The sequence below is a fragment of the Coloeus monedula genome, assembly GCF_965178545.1.
Source record: "Coloeus monedula genome assembly, chromosome: 28".
NCBI lineage: Eukaryota > Metazoa > Chordata > Aves > Passeriformes > Corvidae > Coloeus > Coloeus monedula.
In genome coordinates, this window is record NC_138808.1 from 1,228,740 (window position 1) to 1,244,321 (window position 15,582).

At 62.5% G+C, this 15,582-nt stretch overlaps 2 protein-coding genes across 2 annotated transcripts; both read left to right on the forward strand.

Moving 5' to 3' along the window:
• Nucleotides 1–2,965: 2,965 nt before the first annotated feature.
• On the forward strand, nucleotides 2,966–7,391 carry DUSP26 (dual specificity phosphatase 26). The gene is made up of 4 exons (XM_082298392.1): nucleotides 2,966–3,099; nucleotides 5,365–5,637; nucleotides 5,986–6,194; nucleotides 6,698–7,391. Exons 2-4 carry the CDS (start codon nucleotides 5,459–5,461, stop codon nucleotides 6,895–6,897), a joined length of 588 nt encoding a protein of 195 aa, XP_082154518.1. The 5' UTR covers nucleotides 2,966–3,099; nucleotides 5,365–5,458; the 3' UTR covers nucleotides 6,898–7,391.
• A 1,209-nt stretch (nucleotides 7,392–8,600) lies between these two features.
• On the forward strand, nucleotides 8,601–14,353 carry RNF122 (ring finger protein 122; the record flags this gene model as incomplete). Its single annotated transcript, XM_082298282.1, has 8 exons — nucleotides 8,601–8,665; nucleotides 10,642–10,706; nucleotides 11,444–11,548; nucleotides 12,665–12,821; nucleotides 13,516–13,561; nucleotides 13,772–13,813; nucleotides 14,079–14,161; nucleotides 14,239–14,353. 8 exons carry the CDS (start codon nucleotides 8,601–8,603, stop codon nucleotides 14,351–14,353), a joined length of 678 nt encoding a protein of 225 aa, XP_082154408.1.
• Between the last annotated feature and the right edge of the window lie 1,229 nt (nucleotides 14,354–15,582).

Here is a 15,582-nt window from a genome sequence, read left to right on the forward strand (position 1 = left end):
GGCCTTGGATGGAACTGGGAAATTGGAGCTTTTTATTGGAATAACTCAACCAGGCCAAGTGAGAGCCTCCCAGGGGATCAGCGGGACAGAATTTCCCATCTAGGGAACCAAGCAGTTGGATTTCCAGAGGGAGAACCATTCCTGCAGTGGAACTGGAAACGTCACTGTGGGGTCTGATCAGCTGGAGAGGGAAGGGAAGGGAAAGGAAGGGAAGGGAAGGGAAGGGAAGGGAAGGGAAGGGAAGGGAAGGGAAGGGAAGGGAAGGGAAGGGAAGGGAAGGGAAGGGAAGGGAAGGGAAGGGAAGGGAAGGGAAGGGAAGGGAAGGGAAGGGAAGGGAAGGGAAGGGAAGGGAAGGGAAGGGAAGGGAAGGGAAGGGAAGGGAAGGGAAGGGAAGGGAAGGGAAGGGAAGGGAAGGGAAGGGAAGGGAAGGGAAGGGAAGGGAAGGGAAGGGAAGGGAAGGGAAGGTCCTTCCCCAGCTCCCTCAGCTGCTCTCCCACCCTGCCCTGCCCATTCCCACCATGGCCCCTCCTCTCCCTGACTGTCACAGTTCCCTTCCTTCCACCTCGTTTTGCTCCAGCTCCCTGGTCCCTCAAAGAGCTCCTCTGGATGAAACCCATCCCCTCCTTCTGTTTACGACCGAGTTTAACAAAATCTGGCTCCTGAGCCCTGGACACGCGGTACTGCCCGCGGGAAGTGATCGATCCCTGAGCTTTCAACCCGGGCTTTGAAGCCCGCGCTGGATTTGCATTCCCGGGGAGTTTAAAGCCGGCAGAGGCGGCTCTGGAGCTGCCCAGCCTCTGCCCTTCCCTTCCCTGGGCTGAGCAGTGCGGTCTGACCGAGCTCGGAGGTGATTTATGTATAACCAGAGCAGCCTCCAGTGGCTGGAGCCGTGAACTTTTCCAGCCGCGCTTTCATCCCATCCCACGGGGTCCTGCAGCCCCCGGCGCTGCGGGACCCCTGCTCAGACCCTGCCCGTGCTCCCAAATCATCCGAATGCGCCAAGGAGCGGAGGGTGGGCTCAGGCGCTGGGGGGTGACACAGCTGGCAGGGACAGGAGGTGGCAGGAGCCCTCTGTGACCCGTCCTGCAGCTGGAGGCTTCCCAGAGGGAACAGCTCCGAAGGAGGAGGCAGAGTTTGGGGTTGGCCTTTAAATCCTCCCCTGTGCCTCGGGGATTCCTTCTCAGCGGGGATTTTGCTGCCCAGGCCCTTCAGGACCCCCTCAGGGACCTGGCGGTGACCGGGACCAGAGCAAGGCGCAGGTGACGGTGACACAAAGCCCGGGGGGTGTCTGTGTGTCCCCCCCAGCTCTGGCCCAGCCCCAGGCTCTGAGAGGCCTCGTGACTCCACGGGCAGCAGCTCCAGGAGCTCCTGAGAGCGGATAAATCCTGCAGGGAGCAGCTCAGCGCTGCTGTCCACGGAAAACGGGGACGGGGGAGGAAAGAGGTCCGGGCTGTGTCCCAGACAGAGAAATCGCTGACGCTGTTCCTCGATGCAGCTGCCCGGGCGTCTCAAAGCAGCTGAAATTTCATTATCCGAGGAGCACTCCCCGGCTTTGTTGGGGCCTTCTGGCTGCTTTACAAAGCAATTCCAGCACTATTATTGGAACAAAAACAGAACAACCACTAATCCTCCGCTTAAATGACCGGCGAGCTCCCTGCAGGCAACGCTCTGCCAAAACATTTATCCACCTCATTTTCTTTCGTGTGGGTTTGTTGTTTGTTTTTTGTTTTTTGTTTTTTTTAAATTCAGATTTAACCTTTTGTGCCGGGCTTTGTAGGCGCTTCTGTTCAGAAGCGCATTTTCCACACTGCCGGGAATGGAATTCCCTGGGGCAGGGGAGGGACAGGGCTGCTGCTGTCCACACTGAAAGTGTCTCTGAGAGCTCAGAAATTTCCTTTCAGTGCCTGTTTTTTTGGAGGAGTGTGGCCAGGCAGAAGTGAAAAGTTCAATTTTTCTGCAATTTCTCAATTTTTCACCCCCTTTCCCAGGGTTCAGGACAGGTTTTTCCCAAGCTGAAGCATCCCAGAGCTGCGAAATCCCGTTGGCTCAGTGAGGACACAGAAGCAGCCCCCACCCAGGACCTCCCTGTTCGATCCTTCTGGGATAATCCCGGGATAAACACAGGTTCAACTGCAAAAAACCGGGAGAATTTCCTGCTTTTCAATCAAGCAGGAGTGGGGGAGGGCACGCCACGAATCTCGGAATGTGTCACTCAGCCTGGAACAGCTCATTTCCATCCTTCCTCGGGTTGTTTTTCCCACCACACTCCCACTTTCTGATCTGAGTCAAACTTTTCGCTGGGAAGGCAGCGCTTCAAAGGGAAAGGGAGCATATTCTGCCTGGAAAATGTTTAACTGAAACATTGCAGCACTTGTGAAATGAATGGTGGCGTTTAGAAGCTGTCAAAACAAAAAAGCTTCAATCCTGAATTCCTTTTTTTTTTAAATTTCTTTTCCCCCTGGGGAAAAAAAAAAATCCCTGACTTTGACAGGAATTTGTAAATTGTCATAATTGTCCCCTGCCCATGGAACGAGGTGATCTTTAAAGTCCTTTCCAAGCCACGCCATTCTCTGATTTGCTATCCCCCATAAATCCAGGGTTTATTTTCTTTGCAAACGGAGAAAATCTCACCGAGCCCTGGATGTGCAAAGGGAGCGGGGGACGAGGTCAGCTGTGAAAAAAACCACGAAGAAACATGGCCTGGAGACAGCTGCAGATCCCCGGGGAGGGAAATCGAGTCCTCAGCACCGCTTCGGCAGCTTTTCCTTCTCTCCCCTGCGCGCCTGTGGCTCGGGGAGGGAGGCGGAGGAGGGAGAGCGGGGCTGGGGGAGGATTTGGGGACGTTGTTGTTGTCGCTGTCGCTGCTGCGCGGCCACGGGCGCTTGTGCGGTGTCCGTGCGTGTCCCTCGGTCCTCCCGCGCCCCTCCGTGCCCAGCCTGGCATAAACAACCCAGCCTCTGGCCATGTCATGCCTTAAAATAGATGTTCCTACATCAGCCTCCCTCCAGCGGCGGCGGCAGCAGCGAGACATGGCCGACTGGAGCTGATCCCGCTCCGATCCCGCCCCGATCCCGGCGCCGCATCCCGGCCCTCGCCAAGGTACGCTCGGGGGTGGCCGTCCCCTCCCCGCGGGTCCCGGGGTGTCCCTGAGCCACGGAGCTTCGGCACGGCTCCCTCCTGCATCCCACGGGATCATTCCTGCATCCCACGGGATCATTCCTGCATCCCGCACCTCTCCCCGCATCCCACAGGACCATTCCTGCATCTGGGACCGCTCCCCGCATCCCACAGAACGTCCCCTCCCTCCCAGCCGGGCACAGGGGCCGGGGGAGCAGCGAGCGAGCCCCCGGATCGCCTCCCAAACAAGGGGGACAGCCCCTACCTGGGAGGCGCCAGGAGCGCTCCAGGGGCTGTTCCCGGTTCGGGATGTGGGGCAGAGCCTCTCCCCTGACCCCCGGCAAGCCGCTCTGGGCCGGGGTTCCGGCGGCTGCACCCCGGCCTGGGTGGGGACGGTTGTTTTTCCAGCCAGCTGTGGTGATAAGAGGGGCTGGAATTCGGCTGCCTCCAGCCCTCTCCATGATCCAGCCGCTTTTTCCAGCCCCTGCTGCTGCTGTGCCCCGGCGCTACCCGGGGCTGGGGACGTGTGGCTGTGCCGCAGCCAAGGTCACTCGGGGTTTAAGGGCCCCGGCACTCGGCCCTGCCCGGCGCCTTGCCCGGGTGGGCTTTGCCAACCTCAATTCCCAGCCTGGAGGAGCCCAGGTTGGATCAGAGCAGGGGGAATGAGTCGGGCTGGCACCTGGCCCTAGGGTGTGAGCTGTGCTGGCGACCGGGGTGACACTTGGGCAGGGCTGGCCCGTCCCGCGCAGGGCTCTGAGCTGCGGCCCTGGAGCAGGGAAGGGGCAGGGGGACACCCTGGGTCTCCCTGGGCTCCCTCCGAGCTCCCCCATGCCCTTGCCACGTTTTCCTCTGCGTTGCCAACAAATGGGGGCTGGAGGCTCCTTCCTTCTGCTCCGCCGGCCGGAGCCTCGGGGCAATGTCACAGCGGAGGGACACTGGGTCGCTGTGCCCCCCCAGCCCCAACTGGGCAGTGCTGGGAGGGGAGGGGAGGCTCCGGGGCAGCTCCGGGGCAGCAGCAGCGAGGTGGGACAGAATTTCTCCTCCTGAGGGAGGGGCAGCAGCGAAGGCAGCACAAAAAGGCCTCTCTGACCACATCTGGCAGCAGGAACCGCTGGGTCGGGCTGCCCGGGGGGGGGAGGGTCCTTGCAGATGTGTAACAAGCAGTGAAGGTTTGGGAGCAGGGCTGTGTCCTGGAGCAGCTGCTGGGTAAAAGGAGCTTTCTCGTGCCCTGCAATTAACTCTTCTCACCCCAAAGCGGCCCTGGATGTTCCAGAGCAGCTGCAGGGCCGTGCCCATGGAGGGGTTAACCCTGCCCCACCCTCCCTGCAGGCTCTGGAGGAGGCTGGGCCCTGGCCAGGCTCCTGGTGCCATATGGAATCCTCCACCTGTTCGGGGGCTTTTCCTCCCCAGCCCTGGTGCCGTGCCCAGACCTGGCCGCCTTTCCTCGCCTGCCAGCGCAGGTTGGCAGCGCCAGCCCCAAGCTGGCACCGTCCCCTGGCAGCAGAGCCACGGGAGGGGTCCTGTGCAGAGCACCTCCTGCCAAGGTGGCCACAGCCCAAAGTCACGGGGCTGAAGCGAAAGCTCGGCCTGTGGAGGCTCGGGGTTCTGGCTGCTCCCCAGCCCTGGCAGCAGGAACTTCTCCCCAGCAGTTTTCCTTCTTGGAATGCTCGGCTCACACCGGGGAGCAGCGGGTTGGTGACCTGACATCAGCAGGGGGAGACCTGGCTGCTCTGGGCCGGTGTTTCCACAACAGGGATGGAGTGTGTTTGCAGCACCACAGAATCCCAGAACCCCCGAGGTTGGAAAAGCCCTCCGGGATCATCGAGTCCAAGCTGTGCCCGATCCCCACCTTGTCACTGAGTGTCACATCCAGGTGTTCCTTGGACACCCCCAGGGATGGGCACTCCAAACTTCCCTGGACAGTTCCAAGGCCTGAGCACCCTTTCCATGAGGAAATTCCTGCTGCTGTCCACCCTGAGCCTCCCCTGGCCCAGCCTGAGGCCGTTCCCTCTCCTCCTGTCCCTGTTCCCTGCGAGCAGAGCCCGACCCCCCCGGCTGCCCCCTCCTGTCAGGGACTTGTGCAGAGCCACAAGGTCCCCCCCTGATCCCCCTTTGCTCCAGGCTGAGCCCCTTTCCCAGATCCCTCAGGAGTTCTCCAGCCCCTTCCCCAGCTCCATTCCCTCCCCTGGACACTCCCCTCGCTGAGGGGCCGTTTCTCCTGACAGCCTCTCCACTGCTTCCCAACAGGACCGTGGGTGGCAGCAGCAGCAGAAGTGACCCCCAGGCCCCTGTCCGGCCTCTCCGCCCCCACAGGCATGCCGTGTGGGTCTGGGCAGCTCCCATGGCTTTCCTGTCCAGGTTCTACAGGAACAGCAGCAGGTCCCCGAGCCGGGCCCCGCGGGACGAGCGCGGGAGCCACCCCATCCTCAGCGTCTTCGAGCTGGAGCGGCTGCTGTACACGGGGAAAACGGCCTGCAACCACGCCGATGAGGTGTGGCCAGGCCTCTACCTGGGCGACCAGTAAGTGTGGCAGGGCACAGGGACAGGGGGCATTTTGGGCACATGGGGAGGTGGCGAAGGTGAGGGAGCACAGGATGTGGTGGGTGCAGAGCACTGGGACGAAGGAGGAAGGAGGTGAGCAGGGCTGTCTGTGCAGGGAGGTCACAGCTCTGCTGAGCTGGGGTGGGCACAGGTGGGGTGTCCACAGAGCCAGGGCTGGGAGATCGCCTTAAAACCCAAAAACCTCAAAAATCTGTCAGGTTTTTGCCTCCAGCTCTCTCAGCCAGAAACGTTTGTCCCGGGCAGCCTTTCCACCGTGCTGGGACACTGTTCCTGGTCTGAAGTGTCCCCTCCCTGCTGTCCCTGCAGAGATATCGCGTCCAACCGGCGGGAGCTGCTGCAGCTGCGCATCACCCACGTGCTGAATGCCTCTCACTGCCGCTGGCGCGGCGGCGCCGAGTACTACGAGGGCACCGGCATCCGCTACCTGGGCATCGAGGCCCACGACTCCCCCTCCTTCGACATGAGCCCCTACTTCTACCCCGCCGCCGACTTCATCCACCAGGCCCTCAATGAAGGTCCCTGGGGAAGGTTCTGGGAGAGGAGAGGGAGAAAGGATGGGGGGAACTGCCCTGGGAAGGGGAGGAGCTGGGGTGGTGTCCTGTGGAGTGGAGGAGCTGCACTGGGAATTCCACCATCAAACAGAAGTTTCTAGGCTGGGATGGTGTCCCCTGGATGGGATCACCTCAATGGTGTCCCCTGGATGGGATCACCCCGGTGGTGTCCCCTGCACAGCATCACCTCCTCCCCAGAGGGCACAAGGCTGGATGAGAACACCGTCCCCCCAGGTCACAGTTTTTGTTCTGACCTGTTCCTGGGTCTCTTTTGGGCTCTCAAGACATGCTGACACCCTTTGCCATGAGGTGACCTCGGTGCCTCACAGCTGGGACCCCTCATGCCCCGCCAGGTGCTGCCCACCTGAGCCAGGGCTCCGGGTGCTCCGTGGCACAGCTGGGTGCTCAGCAGGTTTTTAACTGGGATGTTTTGGCTCTGCTGTGACGCAGCCGCTGTGTCCCCCCAGGGAGGATCCTCGTGCACTGTGCCGTCGGGGTGAGCAGGTCCGCCACCTTGGTCCTCGCCTACCTCATGATCCGCCACCACATGCCCCTGGTCGAAGCCATAAAGACGGTCAAGGACCACCGCGGGATCATCCCCAACCGCGGCTTCCTGCGCCAGCTGGTGGCCCTGGACAACGCCCTGCGGCTCAAGAGGAGCTCCTGAGGGAGGGTGGGTGCTGCAGGGGCTCTGCCCGCCCGGCCCCGCACCCGCCCAGCTCGGGCTCTGCCCATGGGTCACCTGCAGCCCCCCCAGCTCAGGGGGTCCCCAGACCTGCGAGCCATCCCCATGGTCCGGCCCGGGCCCTCCACCTGCAGCTCTGCCACCCAGGGAGGCCTGGCCATGGCCTCCTCCCCAGCCCGCTCGCTCCAAGACGCCTCTGGAGGACTCGTCCCCACGTCACTGTCACCGGTCACTCCATCCCTGTGGGCTCCAGGGAGCCTTCAAGGCTTCGTTGTCCCCCCTGGCATCTGCCCAGGCAGTCGTGTCCCTCCCTGCCAGGACACTGCAGCTCCGTGTGTCCCTGTTGTGTGTCCCGTGTGTTTCTGGTGATGTCAGTCAGCTCTGGGCTGTGGGCCCAGGCAAACTCCTGTCGTAGTGTTTGGGTGTTCCCCATGCCTCGTGTCACCCTGTGGAAATAAAGGCAGTGCTAAGGAAGAGCCTGGACACCCCTGGCGTGCTTGGGGACAGCTCAGGCTGGGATCTGTCACAGGACTGCAGGACAGAGCATCACCCGAGTGCTCGGGGTCCACATGGACCCAAATCCCCCCAAATTCTCAGTCCAAGGATCAAATCTTTGCCTCCACTCAGTGCCCAAACCTGAGCCCCCGCTCAGTGCCTGTCCTGGGGTTCCCACTCTTTTTCCCAGCAGTGGGGACCAACTGCGGCTCCTGGTGGGAAGCAGAGCCGGGCTGGCAGTCCCAGGGTCACCGTCCCACACGAGGTGGCCGCATCAGTGTCCCAAAGGCAGCTCCAAGTGGCCACCCAGGCTGTGACAAACACCCCAGAGAGCAGCAGGGCTGGCTGGGCCGAGCCCAGGAGGGTGCCAAGGCCGGGAAGGGGTGGCCCGGTGGCCCGGGTGGCCCCAGGCTGCCAGCCCTCATTGTCCTCCCGCTCCCGTTATAGCTCCATTCTTCCTGCGCTTCCGGAGGGCCCCGGAGCAGCGCTGGGCTGCAGCTGTGCCGAGCTGGGATCGTGGAAACGGGGAGGGAGAGGGGCCTGGGGGCCGTGCAGGGACAGCGCCGTGGCTTGGGGCACAGCGGGGCCTGTGCCAGCACCCTGGCCCCGCTGAGCTGACTGGTGACCCCGAACTCGCGCCGGGAGTCACAGAATCCCAGACTGGTTTGGGTTGGAGGGACCTTAAATCCCATCTCACCCCACCCCTGCCGTGGCAGGGATACCTCCCACCATCCCAGCCCGGCCTTGGACACTGCCAGGGATGGGGCAGCCACAGCCTCTCTGGGAATGCCATCCCAGCTCCCCCCAGGGAGGAATTCCTTCCTGCCTTCAAGTGCAATAGGGAGAGGAAAACCCTTTCCACGAAGAAATCTTCCCGAATATCCAACTTACGGTGTCCCAAACCTGACACCGAGACCCCCGAGGAGCTCCGTGCCCTCGGGGGCCTCCCCCAAAGGACTTCTGCGTGCCCGAGGATGGGCTGGGTGCCGGCCTGAGTCGCCTGGTGCCACCCGAGGCAGGCGATGCCCTCGGAACGCGGCTCGTGGATGCGAGCGCAGCCCCGCCCGGGCAGGGACACGCCGGGGGTGCGGCCGCCCGGGGCCACCACCACCGGTGCCGGCGGGGCGGGGGCGGTCCGGGGGCGGCCCCGGGGGGGCTGCGGGGCTGGGGCGGGGTTTGCGGGCACGGCCATGGCCCGGCGGAGCAGCCGCGGCCCCGCGAAGCCGCCCGATGCCCCCGTTCCAGTGGTGCCACGGTGAGCGCGGGGAGGGGGCGGGCGGGTGGGCAGGGGGTGTCCCCTCCTTGCTGCCCGGGAAGGGGGGCACTGACTGCGGGGGGGAGCGGGGCACCCCCCGGGCATCCCCCGGGCACCCTCCGGGCACCCCCGGGCATCCCCCGGGCACTCCCGGGCATCCCCCGGGCACCCCCGGGCACCCCCGGCCGCTCCGTGCGGGGCGGGCGCTCGGTGTCCCCCCGCCTCCCTCCGCTCCGAGGGCTCCCGGGGTCTCGGTCCCCCCGTTCCGCCCCCGCCACGGCGCGTCCTGCTCGGCTCTCAGGGAGAAAGCACCCGGCGGAATGGATTGGCCACGCTTTGGCTGCTCGCACCAAAAAACCCCAGCCTCAAACCGTCTTTCATGTGCCCGCAAAAGTGGAACAAACTCAATTTTTAGGGGTCCCCGGACACGGCCCCGGCCCTTCAGGGTCGCGCTCGCCGTGAGGAGCTCTCAGGAACGTGGAGCTGGGTTTGCACATGCGAGGGGGGCTCGGTTCAAAGGAGAACTGGGTTATTTTTGTGCCCGAGGAGTGGAGGAGCTGCGCTGGGAATTCCAGCATCAAAGCCCTGCCCCGGCAACAAAGGCCGGGCTGGTTTAATTTATGGAAGGGTTACAGCCTTTGAAGCTAAATATAAAGCGAGCAGTGGCTTCCTCTCCTGTAACACATCCCTCGTGTGCCCTGGGGGACGTGGGGGACACGGAGCCACCGCTCCCCCGGGCAGTTGTCCCACACATGTGGCAGCATGTGGGTGCAGGGAAATGCTCCGCAGCAGCTCCACGCTCGGCTGTGTCCAAGAAACCTCCTAAATAAGAGAGATTTTGCTTCCCGAGGCTCTGAGCAGCCCCAGCTGTCTCCAGCCTCCAGCGAGGCTTTGGGGACGGCAGGACAGAGCCCAGCCTTGTTCCCAGGCCGAGGCGTGGGTTGAGGGGACAGGGCCTGGGCACCCGACTTGTGCACTTTGGCTTCGAGCCCCAGGCTCAGAGATATTTGATAAATCAGAGCCCGGTGCTGTTAAGGGCCTTCACAGGGCTGGTGGAAAAATCACATTTTAACCTAAATGGGTTTATTCAGAATATCCTGACAGGCGGCTGCTGCCTGGGATTTCAGCTCCTCCTTCGCAGCCCAGCTTTCCCTGCTGCTGCTCACCTGGAGCTCAGGACTTTGCAGACCCCGCGAACTTCATTTGGGGGGCAGCTCCTCATCCCCCGTGCTGGACTTGGCTTCAGGGCAGCTTTGTGCAGGGATTTTTTTCAGCATCCCAGCAAAACCGAGATGGAAACTGCATTCCGTTCTCTGGTGCAGAGCCCACAGCTTTTGTGTGGGAGGAGAAGGAATGGTTTTATTTAATGACCTGCTGAGTTTCCCGTTGGTTTTATTGAACAGGAATTGGGGTGTGGGAGAAGCTCAGCTCAGCAAAACCCCTGCGCAGTGAGGGGGAGGAAACTTGTGTGGGTCCTGACTGGAAATGCTGTGAAATAAATCAAAATGTGGGGTCTGAGGGGCCAAACTTGGCTTTGCTGGAGCACCAGGGCTTTGAGGAGGGGTTGGCTGTGGGGCTGTGGGGTTGAGGTCAGGCTGTCGGGTTTGGTGTGGGGGACAGGGCTGGGGTCACCCCGTTGGGGGGCTCAAGGCTCTGTGTCCCCAGCGCAGCTCACAGAGGGGGTTTGGGATAAATCTGTGTGGGGAGGAGGAGGAAGAGGGGCAAACCACAGCCCTGATGGGCCAAACTGTACCTGGGCTCCTTCTCCTTCCAAGAGGAGCTGTGGGGGTTCGCATGGAAAACGCTTTTCTGGCCAAACTGAAGCAGCTCCCTGTGTGCGTCCTTCGCGCAGGAGTCCACAAAGGCACCGTGTGTCTGTGGCCACTTCCCCAGATGTTTGCAGATCCCTTTTTTCCCATTTTTCCACTCAACAATCGCCCCAGCCTTCAGGGGTTCTGGTTCTGGTGTCAAACCAGGAGCCAGGAGCTGGTGGCCGGGGTTGTTTCTCCTCGGTGCCCATCAGGTCCTCGTCTCACATCGGGTAAGCCGGGACTTGATCCGTTCCCCCGGAAACTGAAAACACAAAGGCCTCTGTCGGGCAGGGGGGTTTAATCAAAACCATCCAGGGAAGGGGCTGGGAGGGAGAGGGGGCTGAGCTCGGCAGGGACCCCCTGCTCCAGGTTCTGGCAGCTCCTCCTCACATCCCATGGCCTCTCCCAGAGCAGCAAAGGGAATTTCCCTGGAGCTGCACCCCCAGCCCGGGAGTTCCTGAAGACCCATCCAGCAGGAATGCCCCTGGCTGAGCTGGTGAGTCCCAAAAGGGCCCTTGTGGGGTCAGAAACAGCATTTCACCGCATGGGATGGGGCAGAGCGTGGGGGCTGTAGGAGGAGAGGAGAGGTGGCTGGGGTGGTTTCTGGGGTCAGGAGCTGGGTTTTGGTGTTGTGAGCTGGGTTTTGAATCCCTTAAATGAGCCCAGAGGGATGTGCTGGGGCTCTCCAGCCCATGCCCCACCAGCCGGTGCTCCAGCATTACCTCATGTCTTACTCAGTGGGTTTTTTTCAGAGCTGTAAGCGTTTTGTTTTGTTTTGTTTTGTTTTGGGGGTTTTTTTTGGAGCATTTCTCAATCACTTCCAGCAAGGAAATGGCAAAAAATAATGAACCTTTCCTATTGTCTCTTCCTGCACCTGGTGGTCCTGGGAGCAGCAGGACCTGACAAACAAATCCTCCCTTTCCCGCTGTGGCTGAGGTGGATGACGGATTGTCTCCGGTCATTCCAGGAGGCACAGAGCGTGTGGCTCTGGGGCAGGAAAACCCCATGTCCTACAGCCCAGGCTCTCCTCTGCTGCAGCTGCGCGGCACCAAACCGGTGTCCCCAGCGCCAGGTGGCTCCTGGCCACGGTGGCTTGGCCGTGGCATCGATGGGACACGTGAACTCCCCCACTCAGCAGAGCAGATTCCTGGGAATGGCCGGAATTTGGGTGTCCCAGCTCAGAAGTGCCACCTGCCCACCCTGCTGGGGTGGTGTCCTGCTGTCCCCTGTCAGCGTGGGGAGGACACCAGACAGACCAGCCCTGGGTGTCTCCGCTGGTGCCGGAGGTTCTGCTGCCCACTCCTGCCTGTCCCTGCAGAGCGAATTCCAGCCTCTCCTGAGGAACAGGCGGAGGGGCTGGGGGGCTGTAATTAAAGCCAGGAGTGCTCCTGGAGGAGCTGTTTGATGAGGAGCAGGGTGCTGGGCGGAAGGAAGGAGCCAGGGGAGCTGCTCCGTGGGGCACAGATGGGGCTGGGAGCTCCTCTCCTTTCAAGTGAGAGCCGAGGAGAAATCAAAGCCCTGACTCCAGGGGGGCCAGAGCCATTTCCAGACATAAAACGGGGCTCATTCCGTGCCAGAGCCCAGCTTTGCAGCAGCCCTGAGCAGTGTCAGGGGGCTGGGGCTCCGTGGGAGCCTCCCAGGGTGGCTGTGCTGTCACCAGCTGTGCTGTCACCAGCCCTGTGTGACACCCATGTGTCCCCCGTGGTGGCCCTGGGGTGGCACCCGTGGCTTTGCTGGGACAGGGGACTGGGTCAGCCGCTGCTCAGTGACCCCAGTGCCTCTCCCCACGCCGAGGCCGAAGCAGCCGCTTGCTCTTCCTGGGGCGATGGCAGCCGCCAACTGTTGCTGGTTTTCAGGCTGGTTTTTAGCTTCGTCCTTCCCTAAATCCCTTTCCAGCCTCCGTGTATTCCCCCGGAGATGAAATCCCGGGGCCTGCTGCTCCTCCAGCTGCTGCAGAAGGGGCTGGTGGCTGTGGAAATGCAGCTGAGCTGCTCTGAGGGGCTGCTGCTCTTCCAGGGGAGCTCTCACCTCACCGGGCACAGGACGATGTCTTAGTGCTGCTTTTTGCCCACTTGGCAAACTCCACAGGGGACGGAGCCAGCCCAGGCTCTCTGTGCTCTCTCAGCACATCTTCTTCACCTCCTTTTCACCTAAACGCTGAATTTCTCTCATTTCTCTTCCTGCCAAGGGTGCTCCTGCAGCCTGGGGCCGGTTTATCCCACTAAACCCTGTATGATGCCGCCCATCACCTTCCAGGACCTGCCCCTCAACATCTACATGGTCATTTTCGGCACCGGCATCTTCATCTTCGTGCTCAGCCTCATCTTCTGCTGCTACTTCATCAGGTGAGCCGGGGGCTGCGCCGGGGGCTCGGTGTCCCTGGGCATCCCCAGATCCTGGTTTTTCCCAGAAAACCGGGACAAACCGCCAGTCGGTGCCGGGGTCCCGCAGCCCGGAGCAGGGCAGGAAGCGCAGGAAGGGGCTCCTGTTTTCCAAGGAACGTGCGAGGGCCGCACTGTGCGGGGCAGGGAAGGAGCAGTGGAGGATGTGCCTTTCCCTGCGCTCCCTGCTCGGGGAGCGCTATTTTTAACCCCAAAGCCGAGGCTGCTGTTCCTGGAGGGCCGGCTCAGCCCTGCCCCGCGGGATGTCCCCCGCATCCCTCAGCCACTTCAGGGGCAGTGGGAGCGCGTTTTGGGGCCCGGCTTGGAGGAGAGGCCGTCCCGTCCTCCCCATCCCCGCGGTTCTGGGCCAGCCGCGTTTCCCCGGCCAAGGTCACGGCGGGGCCGGGAGCTGCCGGCAGCCGAGCGCTGGAAATGCGGCGCTTCCTGCCCTGCGAACGACTTCCGAAGGCAAACAATCGCCCCCGCCGCCCTTATCGCCCCCACTGCCCATTCCCGGGGCCAGCTCGGGCTGCTCCTGCACAAACGGAGCCGCTGATCCCGAATCCCGGGCGGGAGGGGCGCGTTCTCCGTGATTTCAGGTGCCTCCCGAGTATTTTTGGCTGCAAAACTCACGGTGCCTTTCTCTCCCTGTCCCCAGCAAGCTGCGGCAGCAGGCGCAGAGCGAGCGCTTCGGGTACAAGGAGGTAACGCGGGGGGTGTTCCCGCACCAGCCGGGCGGGGTTTGGGATGAGCGGGGACACGGCGGGGACCGGGGCTGCGCGTTCCAAAGCGCTGGGACGGGACACCCTGCCCGGAACCCCCCGGGCTCAACCCGCCCGCGCACGGCTCCCTTCAGCTCCTCCCGGGGCAAGATCCTTCCTGCAGTTAAATCCTCCCCTCCTTCTCTCCTTCAGGTGGTTTTGAAAGGCGATGCCCGCAGGCTGAACGTGCACGGGGTGAGCGGGACCACCTCTGGATCGGGATGGAGCTGGGATTAACAGGGACAACCCTCGGGACACATCCCCTGTGCTCAGGAGCAGGGCTGGGACAGGCTGGGGATGCGATGTGGGGATGTGTGCCCCAAAATCCCCCTCCCCGCGGGTGGTTTGGGAGCGGGGCCGAGCTCCCGGCTGGAAACACCCGGGATTTCCCGAGCCGTGGCATTTCTGGCGGGTCCCACATGTTCGCACCCGCCCTCAGCCTCCGTCTCACCTCCCACAGCAGACCTGCGCCGTCTGCCTGGAGGATTTTCGGGTGAAGGAGGAGCTGGGGGTGCTGCCGTGCCAGCACGCCTTCCACAGAAAGTGAGTGGGGCTGGCAGAGCGGGGCGGGAGCGGGGAATTCCCTGCGGGAATCGGCATTGTCGCCTTCCTGCCCGCAGGTGCCTGGTGAAGTGGCTGGAGGTGCGCTGCGTGTGCCCCATGTGCAACAAACCCATGGCGGGGCCGGGGCAGCCCCGAGCCGGCATCGGGACCCTCCTGGATGAGCTGGTGTGAGCCAGCCCCGCTCCACATCCTGCGGGATCCGTCGGGATCCGTCGGGATCCACCGCGGGACCGCGGCTCCGCACGCCCGGTATTGCCCACCCCGCCTGCCCAGGGTCCCTCTGGAAGGATCCGGGGTTTCCCGGTTGGGATTTTGACCCCGCAGGCCGTGGCTTGGTTTGGGATTTGCCGCTGTCCGGGCTGTGCTCCCCATGGAGCCGGGACCGCCCCGGGCTTCCCTGCGGGAAGCTGAGCCCCAGGGCGCAGGTGGGCTCCTGTCCCCACTTCTGCTGCAGAGTTATTTTTGTACCTGAGCCCCTCCGGACCCCCAGGATCCCCACGGGGCAGAGGGATTGTACAGTTTTGTGTAAAAAAATGATTAAATGGATGATTTCTTAGTCTGTCTCAGCTGTAGGTGCTGCCAGGGGGCCCCAATAAAGGCCAGGGGGATGCTGAAACCCCCAGGTGCGCGAGGGGGGGACACTGCTGGCCGTGACCCTTTAATGGAGTGACAAATCACCCAAACTGCCCTGAACAGCATCGAAGTGCCTCCCCTCCCCAGGGCCAGGACCCCCCGGCTGTGCCCAAATCAGGGCGGAACCCCCTGATCTCCCCGTTTTCACTCATTTTTGACATGTGCGAGAGAAGATGCCATCAGCGGCGACATCACTGACCCCTCCAGGGCCGGGCACCCCCCAAGCTGTGCCCACATCAGCGTGGACCCCCCCAATTTGCCCATTCCCACTCACTTCTGACATGTCCGAGAGAACGCGGCGTCAGCGGTGACGTCACAGAGAGCCCCGGAGCTGCGCACAGCACCTTAAATTTGCTCATTTCCACTGATTTCTGACACTGAAAAGCAATAACGTCAGAGCAGCATCACCCACCCATCACGCCACAAAAGTGACGTCACCCCATTACCCCACTGCCGCTGTTCTTTGACGCTAAAAAGAGAAAGTGACGTCTGAGTGACGTCAGGACCCTCCGGCGGTCAGATGGGACTGTGCAATGTCGTAACGCAGGGCGCACACGTCACGCAGCCGCGTGCCACTCCCATTCATCATCTCCATGAACCGGAAGGATCAAAACAGCTCCTTCCCGCGCCCGGCCCCACAGCCACGCCACTACTCCGAAGTCACGGTGATATCCCCGTCCTCATCTAGCTCCCCGCCCTTCCGTTTCAGCCCCCTCCGCACCACCGCCCGCCGCCCTCCCGTCCCGGTTTCTGCTCTCCCCGCCCCT